Source organism: Oncorhynchus mykiss, chromosome 1 (assembly GCF_013265735.2).
Source record: "Oncorhynchus mykiss isolate Arlee chromosome 1, USDA_OmykA_1.1, whole genome shotgun sequence".
Taxonomy (NCBI): domain Eukaryota; kingdom Metazoa; phylum Chordata; class Actinopteri; order Salmoniformes; family Salmonidae; genus Oncorhynchus; species Oncorhynchus mykiss.
The window spans coordinates 61244879-61265051 of NC_048565.1; the positions used below are offsets into that span (position 1 = coordinate 61244879).

At 43.8% G+C, this 20173-nt stretch overlaps 1 protein-coding gene across 2 annotated transcripts in view; it reads right to left on the reverse strand.

Moving 5' to 3' along the window:
- Window positions 1–1397: 1397 nt before the first annotated feature.
- abcc2 (ATP-binding cassette, sub-family C (CFTR/MRP), member 2) overlaps window positions 1398–20173 on the reverse strand; it is a 65702-nt gene continuing 46926 nt past the window's right edge. The window contains 8 exon segments of one of the 2 annotated variants that reach the window (NM_001124655.1): window positions 1507–1814; window positions 2400–2403; window positions 2406–2594; window positions 7172–7338; window positions 7482–7640; window positions 13763–13906; window positions 18222–18323; window positions 19463–19589. In NM_001124655.1, the coding sequence (NP_001118127.1) occupies window positions 1656–1814; window positions 2400–2403; window positions 2406–2594; window positions 7172–7338; window positions 7482–7640; window positions 13763–13906; window positions 18222–18323; window positions 19463–19589 (1051 nt within the window). In that variant the 3' untranslated portion in view covers window positions 1507–1655. 2 annotated transcript variants of the gene reach the window in all.

Here is a 20173-nt window from a genome sequence, read left to right on the forward strand (position 1 = left end):
TCACCCGACCTCAACCCAATTGAGATGGTCTGTGATGAGTTGGACCGCAGGGTGGCTACTTTGAAGAATTTGTTTAAAACTTGTTTGGTTACTACATGATTCCATATGTGTTATTTTATAGTGTGGATGTATTCACTATTATTCTACAATGTAGAAAATAGTAAAAAATAAACAAAAACCCTGAGTAGGTGTGTCCAAACTTTTGACTGTTACTGTATTTCACTGTGACCTGCTGCTGCTGACTATCAGTGTCACGGATCCCTCTGGAACTTTCATTGCGCACACCTGGCCCCTATTCCTGTTTTACCATTTATGTTTTTCAATGCATCCCTAAGGGCTATAGTAGTCAAGGCCAAATTCAATATTTCATCCCCAAAAAATATAAACAATTTATCACTAAATGAGTCCTAAAATTCTAAATGTAAAAAAAACTAGACGATCCATGGTATGACCTGAAAAAAATTCCATATGTCAGCTTAGAACATGCTCAATAAACTCTCACACAATCTACATTACTTTCACATTTGATTCACCATTTCCTTTTTCATTGCAGATATGAAATCAGATGTTACATTTAAATGTATGGCAAATTTGATTTATTTTCAGGACGTGAAATATTTCAAATTGGGCAGATTAAATATTTTTCTAATATATGAATACATTTCACATGCATTTCCAGATGCATATTAAAATACATAATAACATAATATTGACAGCAGTTTTGAGATTATGATAAGGTTAGAAAGCATCACAAAAATATTTCAGGCATTTCTAAGCTGTGTCCTTCAAAAACCATGGGGACATTTTACATGTTGATCATGTTAGTGTTAATAATGGCCCGCATATATCCCAGCTTTTTCTACCTTTTCATGACCTTATGGCTGTTCACACAGCCACCCTAAGAAACCAATTCAGATTTCTTTCAATATGCAATCTTTTTCGGACTTCTCACAGTTTTACATGGCTGCATTTACACAGCAGCCCCATTCTGATCTTTTTTTCAGTAATTGGTCTTTTGAAGGTTGGTTTGATTCATACGGTCACATTGTGAAGTTAAATGGTTTTAGCTATAAATGTTTGTTTTTTTAACTATGTCTATACTAAAGAGCAGTTCCATTGTTTTGGGGACTCGTTTTACAATGTAAGAGTGAATTCCTTAAGGTATGATATTTATTTTGATTGATCTTCAAAACTAAATCACATATTATATTATCATTTTTGTAAATCAATCAATATTTTTTTACCAAAGTCAAGTTTGACACCTTCACTGCTTATACAACGTTCTTAATCAAACCAACCTTCATTGAAATACACCTCACAGATCAAACAGTCTTTATATCAATAACAGGCTGCAAAAATGTGTATAAAATCAGTCAGAAATAAACACATGAGAAAAATAACATTTGGCATGCATCTTTATCACAAAGAAGTAGTCTTTTTGAGATGGTATAATATTTCTCAATAGCCCATATTCAACTTAAGCTTCATAAAGTTACCCGGATAACTTGTTGATACTGCTTTGTAATATACCCCTCCGGTAAGTTATTGAGAACTCATTCTCTATTTTACAATCAACACCAGGGACTAGCATCCCCTCTGCAGTTAAGGCATGATTCTGCCCTCTCTGAGACCAACTGTACAACAAGTCCCAAGTCTCAGAGAGCTGTGCTATCCAATGCAGTGCTGTCCAGAGCAGTGCTGTCCACTGTAGTGATCCCAGCATCCCTTGCCATGGAATAGAAGTGACCCTGTTTGTTGAAGAGAGTGCTGGGAGAGTCAAACTCCACGATCTTCCCAGCATCCAACACCATCACCCTGAACGTGTTAGAGAGAGAGAGGGATGGAGGAAGAGGGAGCGGGAGACGAGGGAGGAAAGGATGAGTGAGAGTCAACTGTTTCAGAGTTTCAGTTGCCATGCAATCAAGATCTGTGAGAAAACTCTTGTCATAAAGTTTGTGTGTGTGTGTGTGTGTGTGTGTGTGTGTGTGTGTGTGTGTGTGTGTGTGTGTGTGTGTGTGTGTGTGTGTGTGTGTGTGTGTGTGTGTGTGTGTGTGTGTGTGTGTGTGTGTGTGTGTGTGCGTCTAAGTACACAGTAAATCAAGGATAGTTGAAATCACAGTGTTAAAAGAATGAAGGTTAAATTGACTCTACTAGAAGTTATCTTCGCCCTCAAGAGAGTGATACGCTCCCTGGAGTTAGTGTTGATAACTGGAGTTGATTGGGACAGATTATTTATAAAGCAATTTAATGTCATTTTAACTCCAAAAATATCAGCACCATGACCAGAGTAGTTTTAACACAAAATGGGGATGGGACCATATAAACCCCAACATATAAACCCCAACACATTTGACACCATAGGAGTGACTATACTGTGTATATATATGCATGTGTGTTACCTGCTACTGTCCAGGATGCTGTGGAGTCTGTGTGCGATGGTGAGTACAGTGCAATGGGAGAACTCTCGTCGTATGGTTTTCTGGATCAGGCTGTCTGTCTCTAGGTCCACAGCAGCTGTAGCCTCGTCCAGAATCAGAATACGAGACTTCCTCAGCAGGGCACGGGCCAGACACAACAACTGTCTCTGACCAATACTGTAATGGAAACATGTACAACCTGTCAAAGTACACCAAAAGTACACCTGCTCGTCAAACATCTCATTCCAAAGTCATGGCAATAATATGGAGTTGGTCCCCCCTTTGCTGCTATAAAAGCCTCCACTCATCTAGTGAGTTGTTAGAACATTGCTGCAGGGACTTGCTTCCATTCAGCCACAAGAGCACTAGTGAGGCCTCCCGGGTGGCACAGTGGTTAAGGGTGGTACTGCAGCACCAGCTGTGCCATCAGAGTCTCTGGGTTCGCGCCCAGGCTCTGTCGTAACTGGCCGCGACCGGGAGGTCCGTGTGGCGATGCACAATTGGCCTAGCATCGTCCGGGTTAGGGAGGGATTGGTCAGTAGGGATGTCCTTGTCTCATCGCGCACCAGCGACTCCTGTGGCGGGCCGGGCGCAGTGCACGCTAACCAAGGTCGCCAGGTGCACAGTGTTTCCTCCGACACATTGGTGCGGCTGGCTTCCGGGTTGGATGCGCACTGTGTTAAGAAGCAGTGCGGCTTGGTTGGGTTGTGTATCGGAGGACACATGACTTTCAACCTTCGTCACTCCCGAGCCCGTATGGGAGTTGTAGCGATGAGACAAGATAGTAGTTACTACAACAATCTGATACCACGAAATTGGGGAGAAAAAGGGGTAAAAAGTGAGGCCAGGAACTGATGTTGGGCGATTAGGCCTGGCTTGCAGTCGGGATTACAATTCATCCCAAACGGTGCTGGTTGGGGTTGAGGTCGGGGCTCTATGCAGGAGTCAAGTTCTTCCACACCGACCTTGACAAACCATTATAGACCTCGCTTTGTGCATGGTTGCATTGTCATGCTGAAACAGGAAAGGGCCTTCCCCAAACTTTTGCCACAAAGTTGGAAGCACAGAATCATCTAAAATGTCAAATCAAATCAAATCAAATTTTATTTGTCACATACACATGGTTAGCAGATGTTAATGCGAGTGTAGCGAAATGCTTGTGCTTCTTGTTCCGACAATGCAGTAACAACCAACAAGTAATCTAACTAACAATTCCAAAACTACTGTCTTATACACAGTGTAAGGGGATAAAGAATATGTACATAAGGATATATGAATGAGTGATGGTACAGAGCAGCATAGGCAGGATACAGTAGATGGTATCGAGTACAGTATATACATGAGGTGAGTATGTAAACAAAGTGGCATAGTTAAAGTGGCTAGTGATACATGTGTTACATAAGGATGCAGTCGATGATATAGAGTACAGTATATACGTATGCATATGAGATGAATAATGTAGGGTAAGTAACATTATATTAGGTAGCATTGTTTAAAGTGGCTAGTGATATATTTACATCATTTCCCATCAATTCCCATTATTAAAGTGGCTGGAGTTGAGTCAGTGTCAGTGTCAGTGTGTTGGCAGCAGCCACTCAATGTAAGTGGTGGCTGTTTAACAGTCTGATGGCCTTGAGATAGAAGCTGTTTTTCAGTCTCTCGGTCCCAGCTTTGATGCACCTGTACTGACCTCGCCTTCTGGATGACAACGGGGTGAACAGGCAGTGGCTCGGGTGGTTGATGTCCTTGATGATCTTAATGGCCTTCCTGTAACATCGGGTTGTGTAGGTGTCCTGGAGGGCAGGTAGTTTGCCCCCGGTGATGCGTTGTGCAGACCTCACTACCCTCTGGAGAGCCTTACGGTTGTGGGCGGAGCAGTTGCCGTACCAGGCGGTGATACAGCCCGCCAGGATGCTCTCATTTGTGCATCTGTAGAAGTTTGTGAGTGCTTTTTGGTGACAAACCGAATTTCTTCAGCTTCCTGAGGTTGAAGAGGTGCTGCTGCGCCTTCTTCACGATGCTGTCTGTGTGAGTGGACCAATTCAGTTTGTCTGTGATGTGTATGCCAAGGAACTTAAAACGTGCTACCCTCTCCACTACTGTTCCATCGATGTGGATAGGGGGGTGTTCCCTCTGCTGTTTCCTGAAGTCCACAATCATCTCCTTAGTTTTGTTGACGTTGAGTGTGAGGTTATTTTCCTGACACCACACTCCGAGGGCCCTCACCTCCTCCCTGTAGGCCATCTCGTCATTGTTGGTAATCAAGCCTACCACTGTTGTGTCGTCCGCAAACTTGATGATTGAGTTGGAGGCGTGCGTGGCCACGCAGTCGTGGGTGAACAGGGAGTACAGGAGAGGGCTCAGAACGCACACTTGTGGGGCCCCAGTGTTGAGGATCAGCGGGGTGGAGATGTTGTTGCCTACCCTCACCACCTGGGGGCGGCCCGTCAGGAAGTCCAGTACCCAGTTGCACAGGGCGGGGTCGAGACCCAGGGTCTCGAGCTTGATGACGAGCTTGGGTACTATGGGTACTATGGGTACTATGGTGTTGAATGCCGAGCTGTAGTCGATGAACAGCATTCTCACATAGGTATTCCTCTTGTCCAGATGGGTTAGGGCAGTGTGCAGTGTGGTTGAGATTGCATCGTCTGTGGACCTATTTGGGCGGTAAGCAAATTGGAGTGGGTCTAGGGTGTCGGGTAGGGTGGAGGTGATATGGTCCTTGACTAGTCTCTCAAAGCACTTCATGATGACGGAAGTGAGTGCTACGGGGCGGTAGTCGTATAGCTTAGTTACCTTAGCTTTCTTGGGAACAGGAACAATGGTGGCCCTCTTGAAGCATTTGGGAACAGCAGACTGGTATAGGGATTGATTGAATATGTCCGTAAACACACCGGCCAGCTGGTCTGCGCATGCTCTGAGGGCGCGGCTGGGGATGCCGTCTGGGCCTGCAGCCTTGCGAGGGTTAACACGTTTAAATGTCTTACTCACCTCGGCTGCAGTGAAGGAGAGTCCGCATGTTTTCGTTGCAGGCCGTGTCAGTGGCACTGTATTGTCCTCAAAGCGGGCAAAAAAGTTATTTAGTCTGCCTGGGAGCAGGACATCCTGGTCCGTGACTGGGCTGGATTTCTTCTTGTAGTCCGTGATTGACTGTAGACCCTGCCACATGCCTCTTGTGTCTGAGCCGTTGAATTGAGATTCTACTTTGTCTCTGTACTGACGCTTAGCTTGTTTGATAGCCTTGCGGAGGGAATAGCTGCACTGTTTGTATTCAGTCATGTTACCAGTCACCTTGCCCTGATTAAAAGCAGTGGTTCGAGCTTTCAGTTTCACGCGAATGCTGCCATCAATCCACGGTTTCTGGTTAGGGAATGTTTTAATCGTTGCTATGGGAACATCTTCAACACACGTTCTAATGAACTCGCACACCGAATCAGCGTATTCGTCAATATTGTTATCTGACGCAATACGAAACATGTCCCAGTCCACGTGATGGAAGCAGTCTTGGAGTGTGGAGTCAGCTTGGTCGGACCAGCGTTGGACAGACCTCAGCGTGGGAGCCTCTTGTTTTAGTTTCTGTCTGTAGGCAGGGATCAACAAAATGGAGTCGTGGTCAGCTTTTCCGAAAGGAGGGCGGGGCAGGGCCTTATATGCGTCGCGGAAGTTAGAGTAACAATGATCCAAGGTTTTTCCACCCCTGGTTGCGCAATCAATATGCTGATAAAATTTGGGGAGTCTCGTTTTGTAGCTTTAAGATTTTCCTTCACTGGAACTAAGGGGCCTAGCCCAAACCATCAAAAATGGCCCAAGACCATTATTCCTTCTCAACCAAACTACAGTTGGCACTATGCATTTAGGCAGGTAGCCTTCTCCTGGCATCCACCAAACGCAGATTCGTCCATCTGACTGCCAGATGGTTAAACGTGACACATCACTCAAGAGAACACGTTTCCACTGCTCCACAGTCCAATGGCGGCGGGCTTTACACTACTCCAACTGACGCTTGGTATTGATCTTAGGCTTCTGCGTGGATGCTCAGCCATAGAAACCCATTTCATGAAGCTCCCGACGAACAGTTGTTGTGCTGATGTTGCTTCCAGAGGCAGTTTGGAACTCGGTATTGAGTGTTGCAACTGAGAACAGAGGATTTTTACACGCTACGCGCTTCAGCACTCAGTGGTGCCGTTCTGTGAGCTTGTGTGGCCTACCACTTTGCGGCTGAGCAGTTATTGCTCCTAGACATTTTCACTTCACAATAACAGCTCTTATTGTTGACCCAGGTAGGTCTAGCAGGGCAGAAATCTGACAGTGCCACTTTGAAAGTCACTGAGCTCTTCAACACAGGCCATTCTACTGCCAATGTTTTTCTATGGCTATGTGTTCGATTTTATAAAACTGTCAGCAACATGCTAGATAGCCATGTTATTGATTGATCTAACATTATATTTAATGTCCTACAAAAACTTTCCATCGGTAGTGTCACGTTCGTTGTATGGATGAGACCACGGCGCAGCGTGATGTGAATACATCTTCTATTTTAAGGAAACGAAGAACACTTCAACAAGTGCAAATAATACTAGCTAGCTATGCAGTTCCAACCTGCCTGGCTGCCCATCCAACCAACTAGCAATGGGCAGCTAGCTAACAAGATATTTCTAGTACATAAAAGACACTCTTCAAATCGAAGGTGACAGCGTTTCAGTTTCAACGATGCCCTTGTATCTGAAGTGTGCGGGTATGTGAGTGTAACCCACCTGAGGTTCTCTCCCCCCTCTGACACCTCGTGGGTCAGTCCTTCCTGTAACCCCCCCACGTACTCCTTCAAATGGGACAGCTCGAGGACGCGCCAGATCTCCTCATCACTGAAGGTCTCAAACGGGTCTAGGTTCATACGCAGCGTCCCTGAGAACAGCACTGGGTCCTACACACACACCGAATGGAGAAACAAATGTCATCATGTCAAAATATTATAAACTTTGTGCCATTTATAAGGGTGTGTGTCTGTGGGTGCGTGCGTGCATGTGTGTGTAAGCGTGCATACATGCATTTCTGTGTGTGCGTTACCTGTGGTATAATAGTCAGTCTGGTCCTGAGGTCATGTAGGCCTAGAGTAGCGATGTCTGTCCCATCGATCAAGATCCGTCCCTCTGCTGCCTCAATGATTCTAAACAGGCAGTTGGTCAGACTGGACTTCCCAGCACCTGTTCGACCCACTATACCGATCTGGACAAGATGGAGGACGTTCAGTAAGACTTTGAGTATTGCTTTAATTCTTGTTGCAGATGGGTCATGACCATAGAGATGTACTAAAGAACAAGTGTTAAGCCAATGTTGGTGGTTTACTGCCACCTGCAGTTATGCAATGTTTGCTTAAAAATTAGTGCCAGTTCTTAATGGCGCTGGCCATGATAAAAACAGGCTTGGGACCAAGTGTGCCCTCTGTCCAACTCTGTAGCAGTGACTGATCGTGTCCCTGTGTAGGGTGGCAAGTAGCCTAGCAGTTAAGAGGGTTGGGCCAGTAACAGAAAGTTCACTGGTTTGAATTGCCGAGTCAGGCAAGGTGGTAATATTTGCCCTTCTGCGCAGTTAACAGTTAACCAACGACAACAACAAGGCAGTTAACCAACAACAACTGCTCCCTGGGCGCCGATGCCAAGTGGCATATACCTTTGCTATGGCCTGCATAACCTATTTCCATAAATATGTTATAAACTAAAAACAGAATGCACAAGAACAATGAAGACAAACCTGAGTTTCACCAAAACAATGCAAAATGTTCCGTCAGAAAATATGTTTTTGTTTTCTCTCTCCAATGATCTGGGCCTATTTTTATACCGGACTGTCCGATGTCTAATTATTATTAATGCCTATTTTAATTTAAATTTGAATCTCCATTTGATATGAATATAACTTGACCTATGAAGCTACTCTATTCGTTTTATGCATGCTGAATTTCTCCCGCCGCACTATGTCATTATTAAAAAATGAATTAATCTAACAAAGTTCTAAGTTATCTCACAAAGTTTTAAATTTTGTTTTTGAGATCATCTGAAAACATAGTAGGCCTAAGGTAATAATGATAGAGAGAGCAAACAATAGGAAAATAGAAAACATAGAATTAGGAGTTTGAACAAACCTTACAATTGAGCAAAACTTAGGCTATTTTAAGAAACGGAAAGAAATCCCTCCTTGCCATTGTGACCCAAACGGCCAAAAACCTTGGCTAGTTCTAATTGAAATATCATAAAAGCATTAAGAAAAGTTATTTATAAAGAATATTTGCCAAATGTTGTAATTAAGTGTGTAATATCATATTGCAGCTTTCAAATGTGAATAATTGTGAAAAAAGTCTATGGTTTCTCAATCACAGTTTAAATTTGAATGACAAATATTTCAGGCCACAATAAATTGAAATTGAGCTAAAAATACCAAGATGGAAAATATGATTATTCTAGGCCTAGTAGCCTAGACCTAATAAGAAAGGAGGATGAGGCAAACATGCAAATCATTTAATAATTATCCAGTTATGAGGACAGCAGAGTCGCTTGCTCTGCAGCCCATTATTATTTACAACCCATTATCAGCCTCAAAATGTCATCTATGGATCAACCAATTGGTGCTTAAGTCAACTGCAGGCTTTGCTGTGCCAATGGGAAAAGATGAGTGTCAACCAATTCACGCTTATATCAGTACATTTTCAGTCAATGGGAAAAGATGAGGGTCAACCAGTTGACACTTATGTCAATGCATTTCAGTCATTGGGAAAAGCGGAGTGTAAACCAATTGAAGCTTATGTCAATACATTGCATTCAATTGGAATATTCATGCTTATGTCAAAACAGAGCTCGGGTTTTGCCACGGGTTGGGTGGTGCAAAAACCATTTGAGGGGGCCCCTCATATTATTTTGAATTTTACAGTTAGGGCTAATAAACTTCAAAAAGTAGCTGGTTTCATGAATGCATTAATGGTTGTCAATCATCATTAAATAGACTTTACCTTGTACCCAGATTACCGAGTGCACAGATTGACAAGGCAAAGTGCAACGAGCAGACAAGTCAGAACCACGGAGAAATAACTAGGCCTAGGTTACACCTTGTTATTTAGAATAGCCGGAGAGTAAACAAGATAACATCAATCATGCAAGATCAGGTGTCTACAACATAAGCAGCAAACACACCCACATCAATTCGATATTGCTTTCTGTAGTCAAGCACAACAAGGAACGGAATCCCATGTGCCTATAAGACTATGGTTTATTTTAATAATCTAACAAAGAGTAGACGACTTTTGCCTCGAGACGCAATTTAAAAGCAAGTTGCAGGGAAGAACAGTGTAGTCCAAATCAAATTAAATGTTATTTCTCACATGCTTCATAAACAACAGGTGTAGACTAACAGTGATATGCTTACTTACAAGCCCTGAACCAACAATACATTTAAGAAATATAAACTGAAGTAAAACATAAATATATAAAATTAAAATAAAGGAGGAGAATAGAGATATATAAATATATACACAGGGCGTACCGGTACAGAGCCAATCTGCGGGGGCACAGCTTAGTCGAGGTAATATGTACACGTAGGTAGAGGTAAAGTGACTATGCATAGATAATAAACAGAGTGTAGAAGCAGAATTAAAATGGGGGTGGGGGGTGGGGGGGGCAATGCAAGTAGTCTGGGTAGCCATTTGATTAGCTGTTCAGGAGTCTTATGGCTTCGGGGTAGAAGCTGTTAAGAAATATTTTGGACCTAGACTTGGCCCTGCTTGCCATGCAGTAGCAGAGAGAACAGTCTATGACTAGGGTGGCTGGAGTCGTTGACAGTTTTTAGGGCCTTCCTCTGACACCGCCTGGTATAGAGGACCTGGATGGCAGGAAGCTTGGCCCCAGTGATGTACTGGGCCATATGCACTATCATCTGTCGTGCCTTGAGGTCGGAGGCCGAGCAATTGCAAAACCAGGCGTTGATGCAACTAGTCAGGATGCTCTCGATAGTGCAGCTGTAAAGCTTTTTGAGGATGTCATGTCCCATGTCAAATCTTTTCAGTCTCCTGAGGTGGGAATTGTTGTTGCGTTGTCGTGCCCTCTTCATGACTGTCTTGGTGTGTTTGGACCATGATAGTTGTTTGATGATGTGGACACCAGCCTCAATTGGAATGGGGGCGAGCTCTGCCCTCCTTTTCCTGTATTCCACAATCATTTGGCCATACAGTCATGGGTGAACAGGGAGTACAGGAGGGGACTGAGCACGTACCCCTGAGGGTCCCTCGTGTTGAGGAACAGTGTGGCAAATATGTTGTTACCTACCTTTACCAACTGGGAGCGGCCCGTCAGGAAGTCCAGGATCCAGATGCAGAGGGAGGTGTTTAGTTCCAGGGTCCTTAGCTTAGTGATGAGCTTTGAGGGCACTATGGTGTTGAACGCAGAGTTGTAGTCAAAGAATAGCATTCTCACGTAGGTGTTCCTTTTGTCCATGTGGGAGAGGGAAGTGTGGAGTGCAATAGAGATTGCATCATCTGTGGATCTGTTGGGGCGGTATGCAAATTGGAGTGGGTCCAGGGTTTCTGGTATAATTGTGTTGATTTGAGCCATGACCAGCCTTTCAAAGCACCTCATGGCTACAGATGTGAGTGCTACGGGCCAGTAGTACATTTAGGCAGGTAATCCATCTTGCCCTGCGGCCTTGTGAATGTTGACCTGTTTAAAGGTCTTACTCACATCGGTTACGGAAAGCGTGATCACACAGATCAATTCAATCTTAGTCCTGTTTTGACGCTTTGCACGTTTGATGGTTCGTCATAGAGGGCATAGCAGAACTTCTTATAGGCGTCTGGGTTAGAGTCCCGCTCATTGAAAGCGGCAGCTCTACCCTTTAGCTCAGTGCAGATGTTCTACCTCAGGTGAGCAAAACCTAGAGACTTCCTTAATATTAGATTGTGTGAAACAACTCGACAAAACAAAATATATTACAGTTTTTAATGTCCCGTTGGTAGGTTAGTCTTGATCGGAGCTCATTCATGTTATTATCCAATGATTGCACATTGGCTAATAGGACTGATGGTAAAGCAGGATTACTCACTCGCCGTCGAATCCTTGCAAGGCACCTTGACCGACGTCCCTGAAATCTTTGTCTCTTCTTCATGCGAATGACGGGGATTTTGGCCATGTCAGGTATCTGAAGTAAATCCTTTGCGTCCGACTAGTTAAAGAGTCTCATAGCAAAGGGTCTGAATACTTATGTAAATAAGCTTTTTCTGTTTTTTATTTGTAAGCCATTTGCAAAAATGTTCATTATGGGGTATTGTGTATAGATTGCTGAGTATTTTTTCTTAATTTAATCCATTTTAGAATAAGGCTGTAACGTAACAAAATGTGGAAAAAGTCTAGGGGTCTGAATACTTTCCGAAGGCACTGTACACCCACCCACGCATGCACACACAAACACACTTTTTCAGTGTTCGTAATGTCCAACAATTGCAAACAATAGTTTATATTGGACAAATTCAGTTATGTTTATCCTCGTTTCGTTACATTTACTTCCGTTTACAAAATGTTTTTCAACAGAATCGGTGGAAGGAATACACCCCCTCACACGCAAACAGAGTTCACTTTCATAGCAGCCGCATACATACGGCATTAGACCTTTGATCGTTGTATCATTTCTTCTCGCATCTACGCTCTCTCTTCCTCACACCTTTTCCCTTCACTTGTGGACTTCAGTGCACAAAACATCAGCTGTCTGTGACCAGGTAAAAAAAAAACTTTCCAAGCCAAAACTTCATATCATAAACGCTAACTGCTACACACAGCTTACATTGGTGTCACCATATTATAACATCATATGGCTACTAAAACTAACAAGTTAGTAAACCCGTTACAATCATGTACAACAGTGTACAGTCAGCAAGGAGTTTAGCAGTTACACCTGTGGCAATAAATTAATAAAACGAAAAGCTTATCTTGACTTGGAAGAGTTCCAGTGTTGGATAGCCATAGCCAACTAGCTAACATAGCATCCCTCTCTGTTTGAGTAGTCTAAACTAGCTAGCTGCATTCGCTAAATAAGTAAGTGAAAAATTCCAAAATATAGCTAGCTCACTCTCTCTTGCTTTTTAATTAAAACATTTAAAAAATTGTTCAAACTGTTCAACTGTTGTCTTCCTCGCTCTTTGAGTCAACTACTCACCACATTTTATGCACTGCAATGCAAGCTAGCTGTAGCTTATGCTTTCAGTACTAGATTCATTATCTGATCCTTTGTTTGGGTGGACAGCATGGCAAGAGCTCTGATAGTTTGGAAATTGTCATAATTACTGTGCAAGTCTATGGAAGGGGGTGAGAATCACAAGCCTCCTAGGTTTTGTATTGAAGTCAATGTACCCAGAGGAGGACGGAAACTAACTATCCTCCGGCTACACCATGGTGCTACCCTACAGAGTGCTATTGAGGCTACTGTAGACCTTCATTGCAAAACAGTGTGTTTTAATCAATTATTTGGTTACATGTAAATATTTTTAGTTAGTACGTTTGTTGAAATTGGTCCTCCCCTTCCTCCACTGATCACACCATATACCACAGGTATTTTTACGCTTTTAATTACGTTGGTAACGAGTTTATAATAGCAATAAAGCACCTCTGAGGTTTGTGGTATACTGTATGGCCAATACACCAATTGCTGCCCTTCTTTATGAGACGTGATGTGAGTGAAACCATGTCATTTTTTTAAAGCCAATTTTTACTCCTGAACTAATTTAGGCTTGGCATAACAAAGGGGGTGAATAATATATTTTAGTTGTTTATTTTGTATTAATTTGTAAACATTTATAACGTTATTATTTTCACTTTGATATTATAGATTAGTTTTTTTGGATCAATGACAAAAACAACATTTAAATCCATTTCAATACCACTTTGTAACACAACAAAATGTAAAAAAGTCCTGGGGGGTGAATACTTATTATAGGTTCCATTAGTTTTCTTTGCACGTAGACTGTTACAGTATATGCATTGTTTCTTTGTCGACATGGTATGTGAAATATGATACCAGACAGTGGGGTCAAAATGATTGAAAACCTTGATGAAGATTAGCAATAATGACTGTTTGAACCCTACCTTTTTGAGGAAAATTAATATTATTTGTTAAACAAAATCTCTTTCTCTGAGCAATTGTATTAGTATACAAATAATATAATAATTTACAAAAAAAATTGCATACAATATAGCTCTGTATTTGAATGATTCATTTTATACAGTCATTATTGCTCAACTTTATCAAGGGTGTAAATCATTTCGGACCCCACGGTATGTGTAGTGTCTGACGCTGGTCTCTCTGTCTCTCTCACCCACCTTCTCTGTGCTGTCGATGTCGCAGGTGATCCCGTGCAGCACCAAATCCAGTTCAGGTCGGTAGCGGACCTTGAAGTTTTCGAACCTCAGCCTCCCAGCCTCAGGCCACTTCTCTGGCGGTCGTATCCCTGACACCCAGTCCGCCTGTTCAAACACACATGCACGTTTCATATACAACTCCACCTAACAAAGACACATACACGTAGCACACACACACACACACACGCGTTTACCAAAACTAGCTTAAGAAAACTGTCACATGAAAATGGATGGGCACACGCGTGTTCTAAAACAGTGTGTCTGAAGCATTGGGCTAACGCCAGAAGTGATGTTTACTGATGCTTCAAAGGCATCAGTAAACAGTCTTATTTTTGGGGTCCTGTGTGGCTCAGTTGATAGAGCATGACACTTACAATGCCAGGGTTGGGGCTTCGATTCCCACGGGGACCAGTACAAATACAAATGTGTGAACTCACTACTGTCAATCGCTCTGGATAAGAGCATTTGCTAAATGACTAAAATGTGAATTTGCAATGTACATTGTTTGAAGCACACTTTTATAAGTCTCAGTCACAAATGACAGCTCGAATAACAAGACCCCTATGATGAACAATAGGCTTGTAGAATCCAGATTTTTTTCCCCCCAGATTTTTAGTCCATCGTTCGCTGGTAGGTGATCCTACGTGCCCTGGGCATTACTGAATCAAATGAACGAAATGAGCCGTTCTATTGACTGAACGAGTTAAAAAAGATCAGAGTCAGTAAAAAGAGCCAAACTTCCCATCACTAAAAGACAGTTGATGGTCCAAGTTGATGACACAGTGTTTCTATACTGTAACTCACAGAACAGACATGTTTTCACTGTCTATTTAACATCAGACTGTTCACAAGCAGTATGTTTTCAAATTCAACATATTATACACTCAGCTCAAACAAGGTCTCATTCTACACCTGCAAAGCCTTGTCAGGAAATGCTTCCCACTGGGAACACTATGTAATTTCAACATGGATAACTGGGTAATATTTGGTTGAGACACTGGTCAATGAGTGTCTCAACTCAAAAAGATAGTTGAAATTCCAATGTGTTATACCTATGCTTCAACCATCTAAAAGCATAACCAAATTCCAATGGAAAATCTGTCTGCTTTTTGGTTTAGTTGTCACCCAAATGTCTATCACTGTCACACCCTGATCTGTTTCCCCTGTCTTTATGCTTGTCTCCACCCCCCTCCAGGTGTTGCCCATCTGCCCCATTATACCTGCGTTCTCTGTTGCCAGTTCCGTCTTGTCTTGTCTTACCAGCGTGCTTTCACATCTTCCTGTTCCTCAAGTTTCGTTTCCTAGTTTTTCCCGGTTTTGACCATTCAGCCTGCCCTGACCCCATGCCTGCCTGCCATCCTGTACCTGCCTGACACTGACCAGATTACGAGTCTCTGCCTGCCCTGACCCCGACCCTGCCTACCGTCCTGTACCAGCCTGACTCACGAACCTCTGCTTGTCCTCTACCTGCCCTTTGCCTGCCTCATGTTTATAAATGATCTGAGAACTGTACTATCCGCCTCCTGTGTCTGCATCTGGGTCATATCTTGAGTTGTGATAGTACGAACTGGCCATGACTGACCCAGCAGACTCGAACCAGCTCCACAACGCCGTCTCCTCCCAGGGAGCCACCATTGGAAGACACAAGTTACTTCAAGGTCTTCTGGGAGGACTCCAGACCTTGGCGGAACGCCAGGACCGTGCTTTCAACATATTGCTGAAGCAATTCCACGGATTGTCTGTGAGGCAGCCCGCCAATACAGTAACACCCCTAGACTGTCAAATACCCCGCTACCAGCGGTATTTCTACCCCGGCGTCCCAAGAACCCCACTTACCTCCTCCGGAGAGCTACGCTGGAGATCCCGGATCCTGCCGGATCTCTACCAGTGTACCCTCATCTTTGAGCTGCAACCCTCTTCATTTCCCTCGGATCGCTGGAGGATAGAGTACGTGATAACGCTGAAGTCCGGGGGGGCTCTTGCCTGGGGTACGGTGGTGTGGGAGAAACAATCCACCGTTTGCCTCAGACTGGAGGAGTTTGTGGCGGAGGTACGTAAAGTGTTTGATTCTCCGTTGTCTGGGAGGGAGGCAGCTCGTAAGCTTCTCCAACTACGTAAGGGTTCCCGTAGTGTGGCAGAGTGCGGGGTAGATTTTCGCATGTTGGCGGCTGAGAGTGCCTGGAACCCAGAAGCCCTGTTTAACGCATTCCTTCACAGATTATTGGAGGTGATTAGATTATAGACGAGCTCGTAACCCGTGAGCTGCCGCTGGACCTTGACTCCCTCATAGCCTTGACCATCCGGATTGATGGGCGGTAACGGCAACGTAAGAGGGAGTCTGTTCTCTTTCGATGACACTTGTCCTCGATTTATACCTTGCCTCCGAGGGATCTGATGTGACCTCTGAGAGAACTCGGGTGACGAGGGCTGTCGAGTCGTCTCCTCCGGAACCCATGCAACTGGGCAGGGCTAGATGGTCTCCTGCTGAGCGCTTACGCAGACTTAACATCCAGAGCTGTCTGTATTGTGGAGCTACGGGACATTCTTTCTCTAGTAGGTACTAGTACGCTGATGAGCAGTACGGGGAGTTTCCCATCTTCCATTTCTCGTACCCCTATCCATGCTACCCTGTTGTTGGGTGACCGGTCAAAATCTCTTCGGGTGCTCATAGACTCTGGGGCCGACGAGAGCCTTATGGATGCTACCCTGTTGTCGGAGCTAGGAATCCATACACAACCCCTCTCCATTCCAATGGATGTCAGAGCATTGGATGGGTGCTCTATTGGCAGAGTTACCCACACTACGTGTCCCATTAACCTGACAGTGTCGGGTGTATCACAGCGAGTCTATGCAGTTCCTACCCATCGGATCCCCTCATGCACCTGTGGTTTTGGGGTTTTCCTGGCTCCAGAGGCATAATCCGCTGATCGACTGGGTTACTGGTTCTATCCATGCACATTGCCTGAAGTCGACGCTGCCTGCCCCAGGACGTCTTCCTGTGGGCTTGGGAAAAGCCCCGGACCTCTCTGCCATTCCCGCGGAGTACCAGGACCTCCGGGAGGTTTTCAGTAGACCAGTGCCACCTCGCTTCCTCCACATCGGCCCTGTGACTGCGCCATCATTCCTCCTGACAGAGCTGATATAACTGAGTCAGGTTTGTAGGCCTCCTGGCTCGTACACGCTTTTTCAGTTCTGCCCACACATTTTCTATAGGATTGAGGTCAGGGCTTTGTGATGGCCACTCCAATACCTTGACTATGTTATCCTTAAGACATTTTGCAACAACTTTGGAAGTATGCTTGGGGTCATTGTCCATTTGGAAGACCCAAGCTTTAACTGATGTCTTGAGATGTTGCTTCAATATATCCACATAACTTTCCTACCTCATGATGCCATCTATTTTGTGAAGTTCACCAGTCCCTCCTGCAGCAAAGCACCCCCACAACATGATGCTGCCACTCCCATGCCTCATGGTTGGAATGGTGTTCTTCGGCTTGCAAGCCTCCCCCTTTTTCCTCCAAATGTAACGATGGTTATTATGGCCAAACAGTTCTATTTTTGTTTCATCAGACCAGAGAACATTTCTCCAAAAAGTACGATCTTTGTCCCCATGTGCAGTTGCAAACCGTAGTCTGGCTTTTTTACGGCGGTTTTGAAGCAGTGGCTTATTCCATGCTGAGCGGCCTTTCAGGTTATGTCGATATAGGACTCGTTTTACTGTGGATATAGATACTTTTGTACCTGTTTCCTCCAGCATCTTCTCAAGGTCCTTTGCTGTTGTTCTGGGAATGATTTGCACTTTTCGCACTAAAGTGCGTTCCTATCTAGGAGACAGAACGCGTCTCCTTACTGAGCAGTATGACGGCTGCGTGGTCCCATGGTGTTTATACTTGCGTACTATTGTTTGTACAGATGAACATGGTACATTCAGGTGTTTGGAAATTGCTCCCAAGGACAAACCAGACTTGGAGTTCTTGGCTGATTTCTTTTGATTTTCCCATGATGTCAAGCAAAGAGGCACTGAGTTTGAAGGTAGGCCTTGAAATACATCAACAGGTACACCTCCAATTGACTCAAATGATGTCAATTAGCCTATCAGAAGCTTCTAAAGCCATGACATAATTTTCGGGAATTTTCCAAGCTGTTTAAAGGCACAGTCAACTTAGTGTATGCAAACTTCTGACCCACTGGAATTGTGATACAGTGAATTATAAGTGAAATAATCTGTCTATAAAGAATTGTTGGAAAAATGACTAGTGTCATGCACGAAGTAGATGTCCTAACCGACTTGCCAAAACTATAGTTTGTTAACAAGACATTTGTGGAGTGGTTGAAAAATTATTTTGAACGACTCCAACCTAAGTGTGTGTAAACTTCTGACGTCAACTGTGTCTATCATTCTCATTGAACACACACAGACCTCATTCTCCATCTCCGTGTACTCGCTGACTCTCTCCACAGCTACTATGTTGGTCTCCAGTTCTGATGTCATCCTCACCAGCCAGTTCAGTGTCTGGGTCACCTACATGTCAGGGGTTAGGGTCATTACCATCAAGTCATCATCACTTCATTATCATTCCATCATCCATAAAATCCATTAAGTGCTTTTTGCAAATACACATGTGTCAGGGAGTACTCAACAGTAACCCAGGACTTAACCCTGATTCATCTCCTTACATAATAATAATACATTAGTATTTTTCATCACAACATCATCTCAACGTGCAAACAAAATAAAGTAATAATAATAATAATAATATATTCAGTATGTATGACCATTAAAGTACCACTGTACCACTTCAGTTTAACAGAACTGAATCAGAGTTCAGGTTGGTTAGATGGTAACACAATGGCACTTACATTTGAGAGCATCTACTCTTGATATTTACATATAAAAGACAGGTCTAGATGCACAAGTTACATTGGATGCGTTTACACAGGCAGCCCAATTCGGATATTTTCCACAATATTTATTTTAAATAATTGGGCAAACGATCAGAATTGAGCTGCATGTGTAAACGCAGCCAGAGTGTTGTGAAGGGTCATAGCACTGTAACAGGACACCTAATTGCTCCCAATTACCCCAGGCCACGCCCCTTGCCTCCACACCTGTTTTCTATTCCCTAGTCACCTCTTCTCTCCTGTCACCCCTCTCAGTTCCCTATATAAGCAGAATATACAGTACATGTTAAGCCCATATTTCCCCCATAGCCACCTGGCAGTACATTGCCATGAATGCACCGTTTATGTTTCTGTTTTTAATGTTTCCATTTTGTATCTCATCCAACCTCCCTACCCACCTCCCTACCTCCCTACCTACCACACTACCGGCCCTACCAAACCTCCATTCCAAAACCCTCCCCCATGTGCCTCTGTGTTCGTGTTCAACTCTAAACCTGGATTACTTATCTCCATCTCCTCATTCTGACTGATACCATGGTGGCAGCTCAAACCCTAAACCAGTTAGTCCTTTGAAACACCTCATACAGTCCTTCATTTTACTAAGATTTGACCATTGAAAGCACAGCTCAACCATCCTCAACAAAGCACTCCTCTCTCTGGTATAGTACAGTGAATTAGGAGATAAATAGGTCAAGGTCATATTCAGTAGGCACAACCCAGAAGAACACTGTTTGTGTGTGTACGCGTGTGTGTACTCACGTTGAGGGCATAGGAGATGGAGAGGCCGACCAGGCCACTGTCCAGAGAGTCCCGGGCAATGACAGCAAGCAGAGCTGAGAAAAACACTACCAGGTTACCAAGGAACTCTAGACGGATGGCCAGCCACCTGCAGGACAGAAAGACAGACATTAGACATTACAGACATTACAGACAGACAGACAGACAGACAGACAGACAGACAGACAGACAGACAGACAGACAGACAGACAGACAGAAGATGAAGGTAGACAAACAAGACAGACAGACCACAGGCGGCTGCTGGCACCTTAATTGGGGAGGATGGGCTCAATCTTTACTAACGACATGTCACTGCGGATGACTCAATAATATACACATCAGCTACTACAGCGACTGAAATGACTGCAACACTTAACAAAGAGCTGCAGTTAGTTTCAGAATTGGTGGAAAGGAATAAGTTAGTCCTAAATATTTCAAAAACTAAAAGCATTGTGTTTGGTACAAATCATTCACTAACCCTAAATCTCAACTAAATCATGTAATGAATAATGTGGAAATTGAGCAAGTTGGGGTGACTAAACTGGTTGGAGTAACCCTGGATTGTAAACTGTCATGGTCAATAACATTGGGAGAAGTCTGTCCATAATAAAGTGTTGCTCTGCCTTCTTAACAGCACTAACAACAAGGCAGGTCCTACAGACCCTAGTTTTGTCGCACCTGAACTACTGTTCA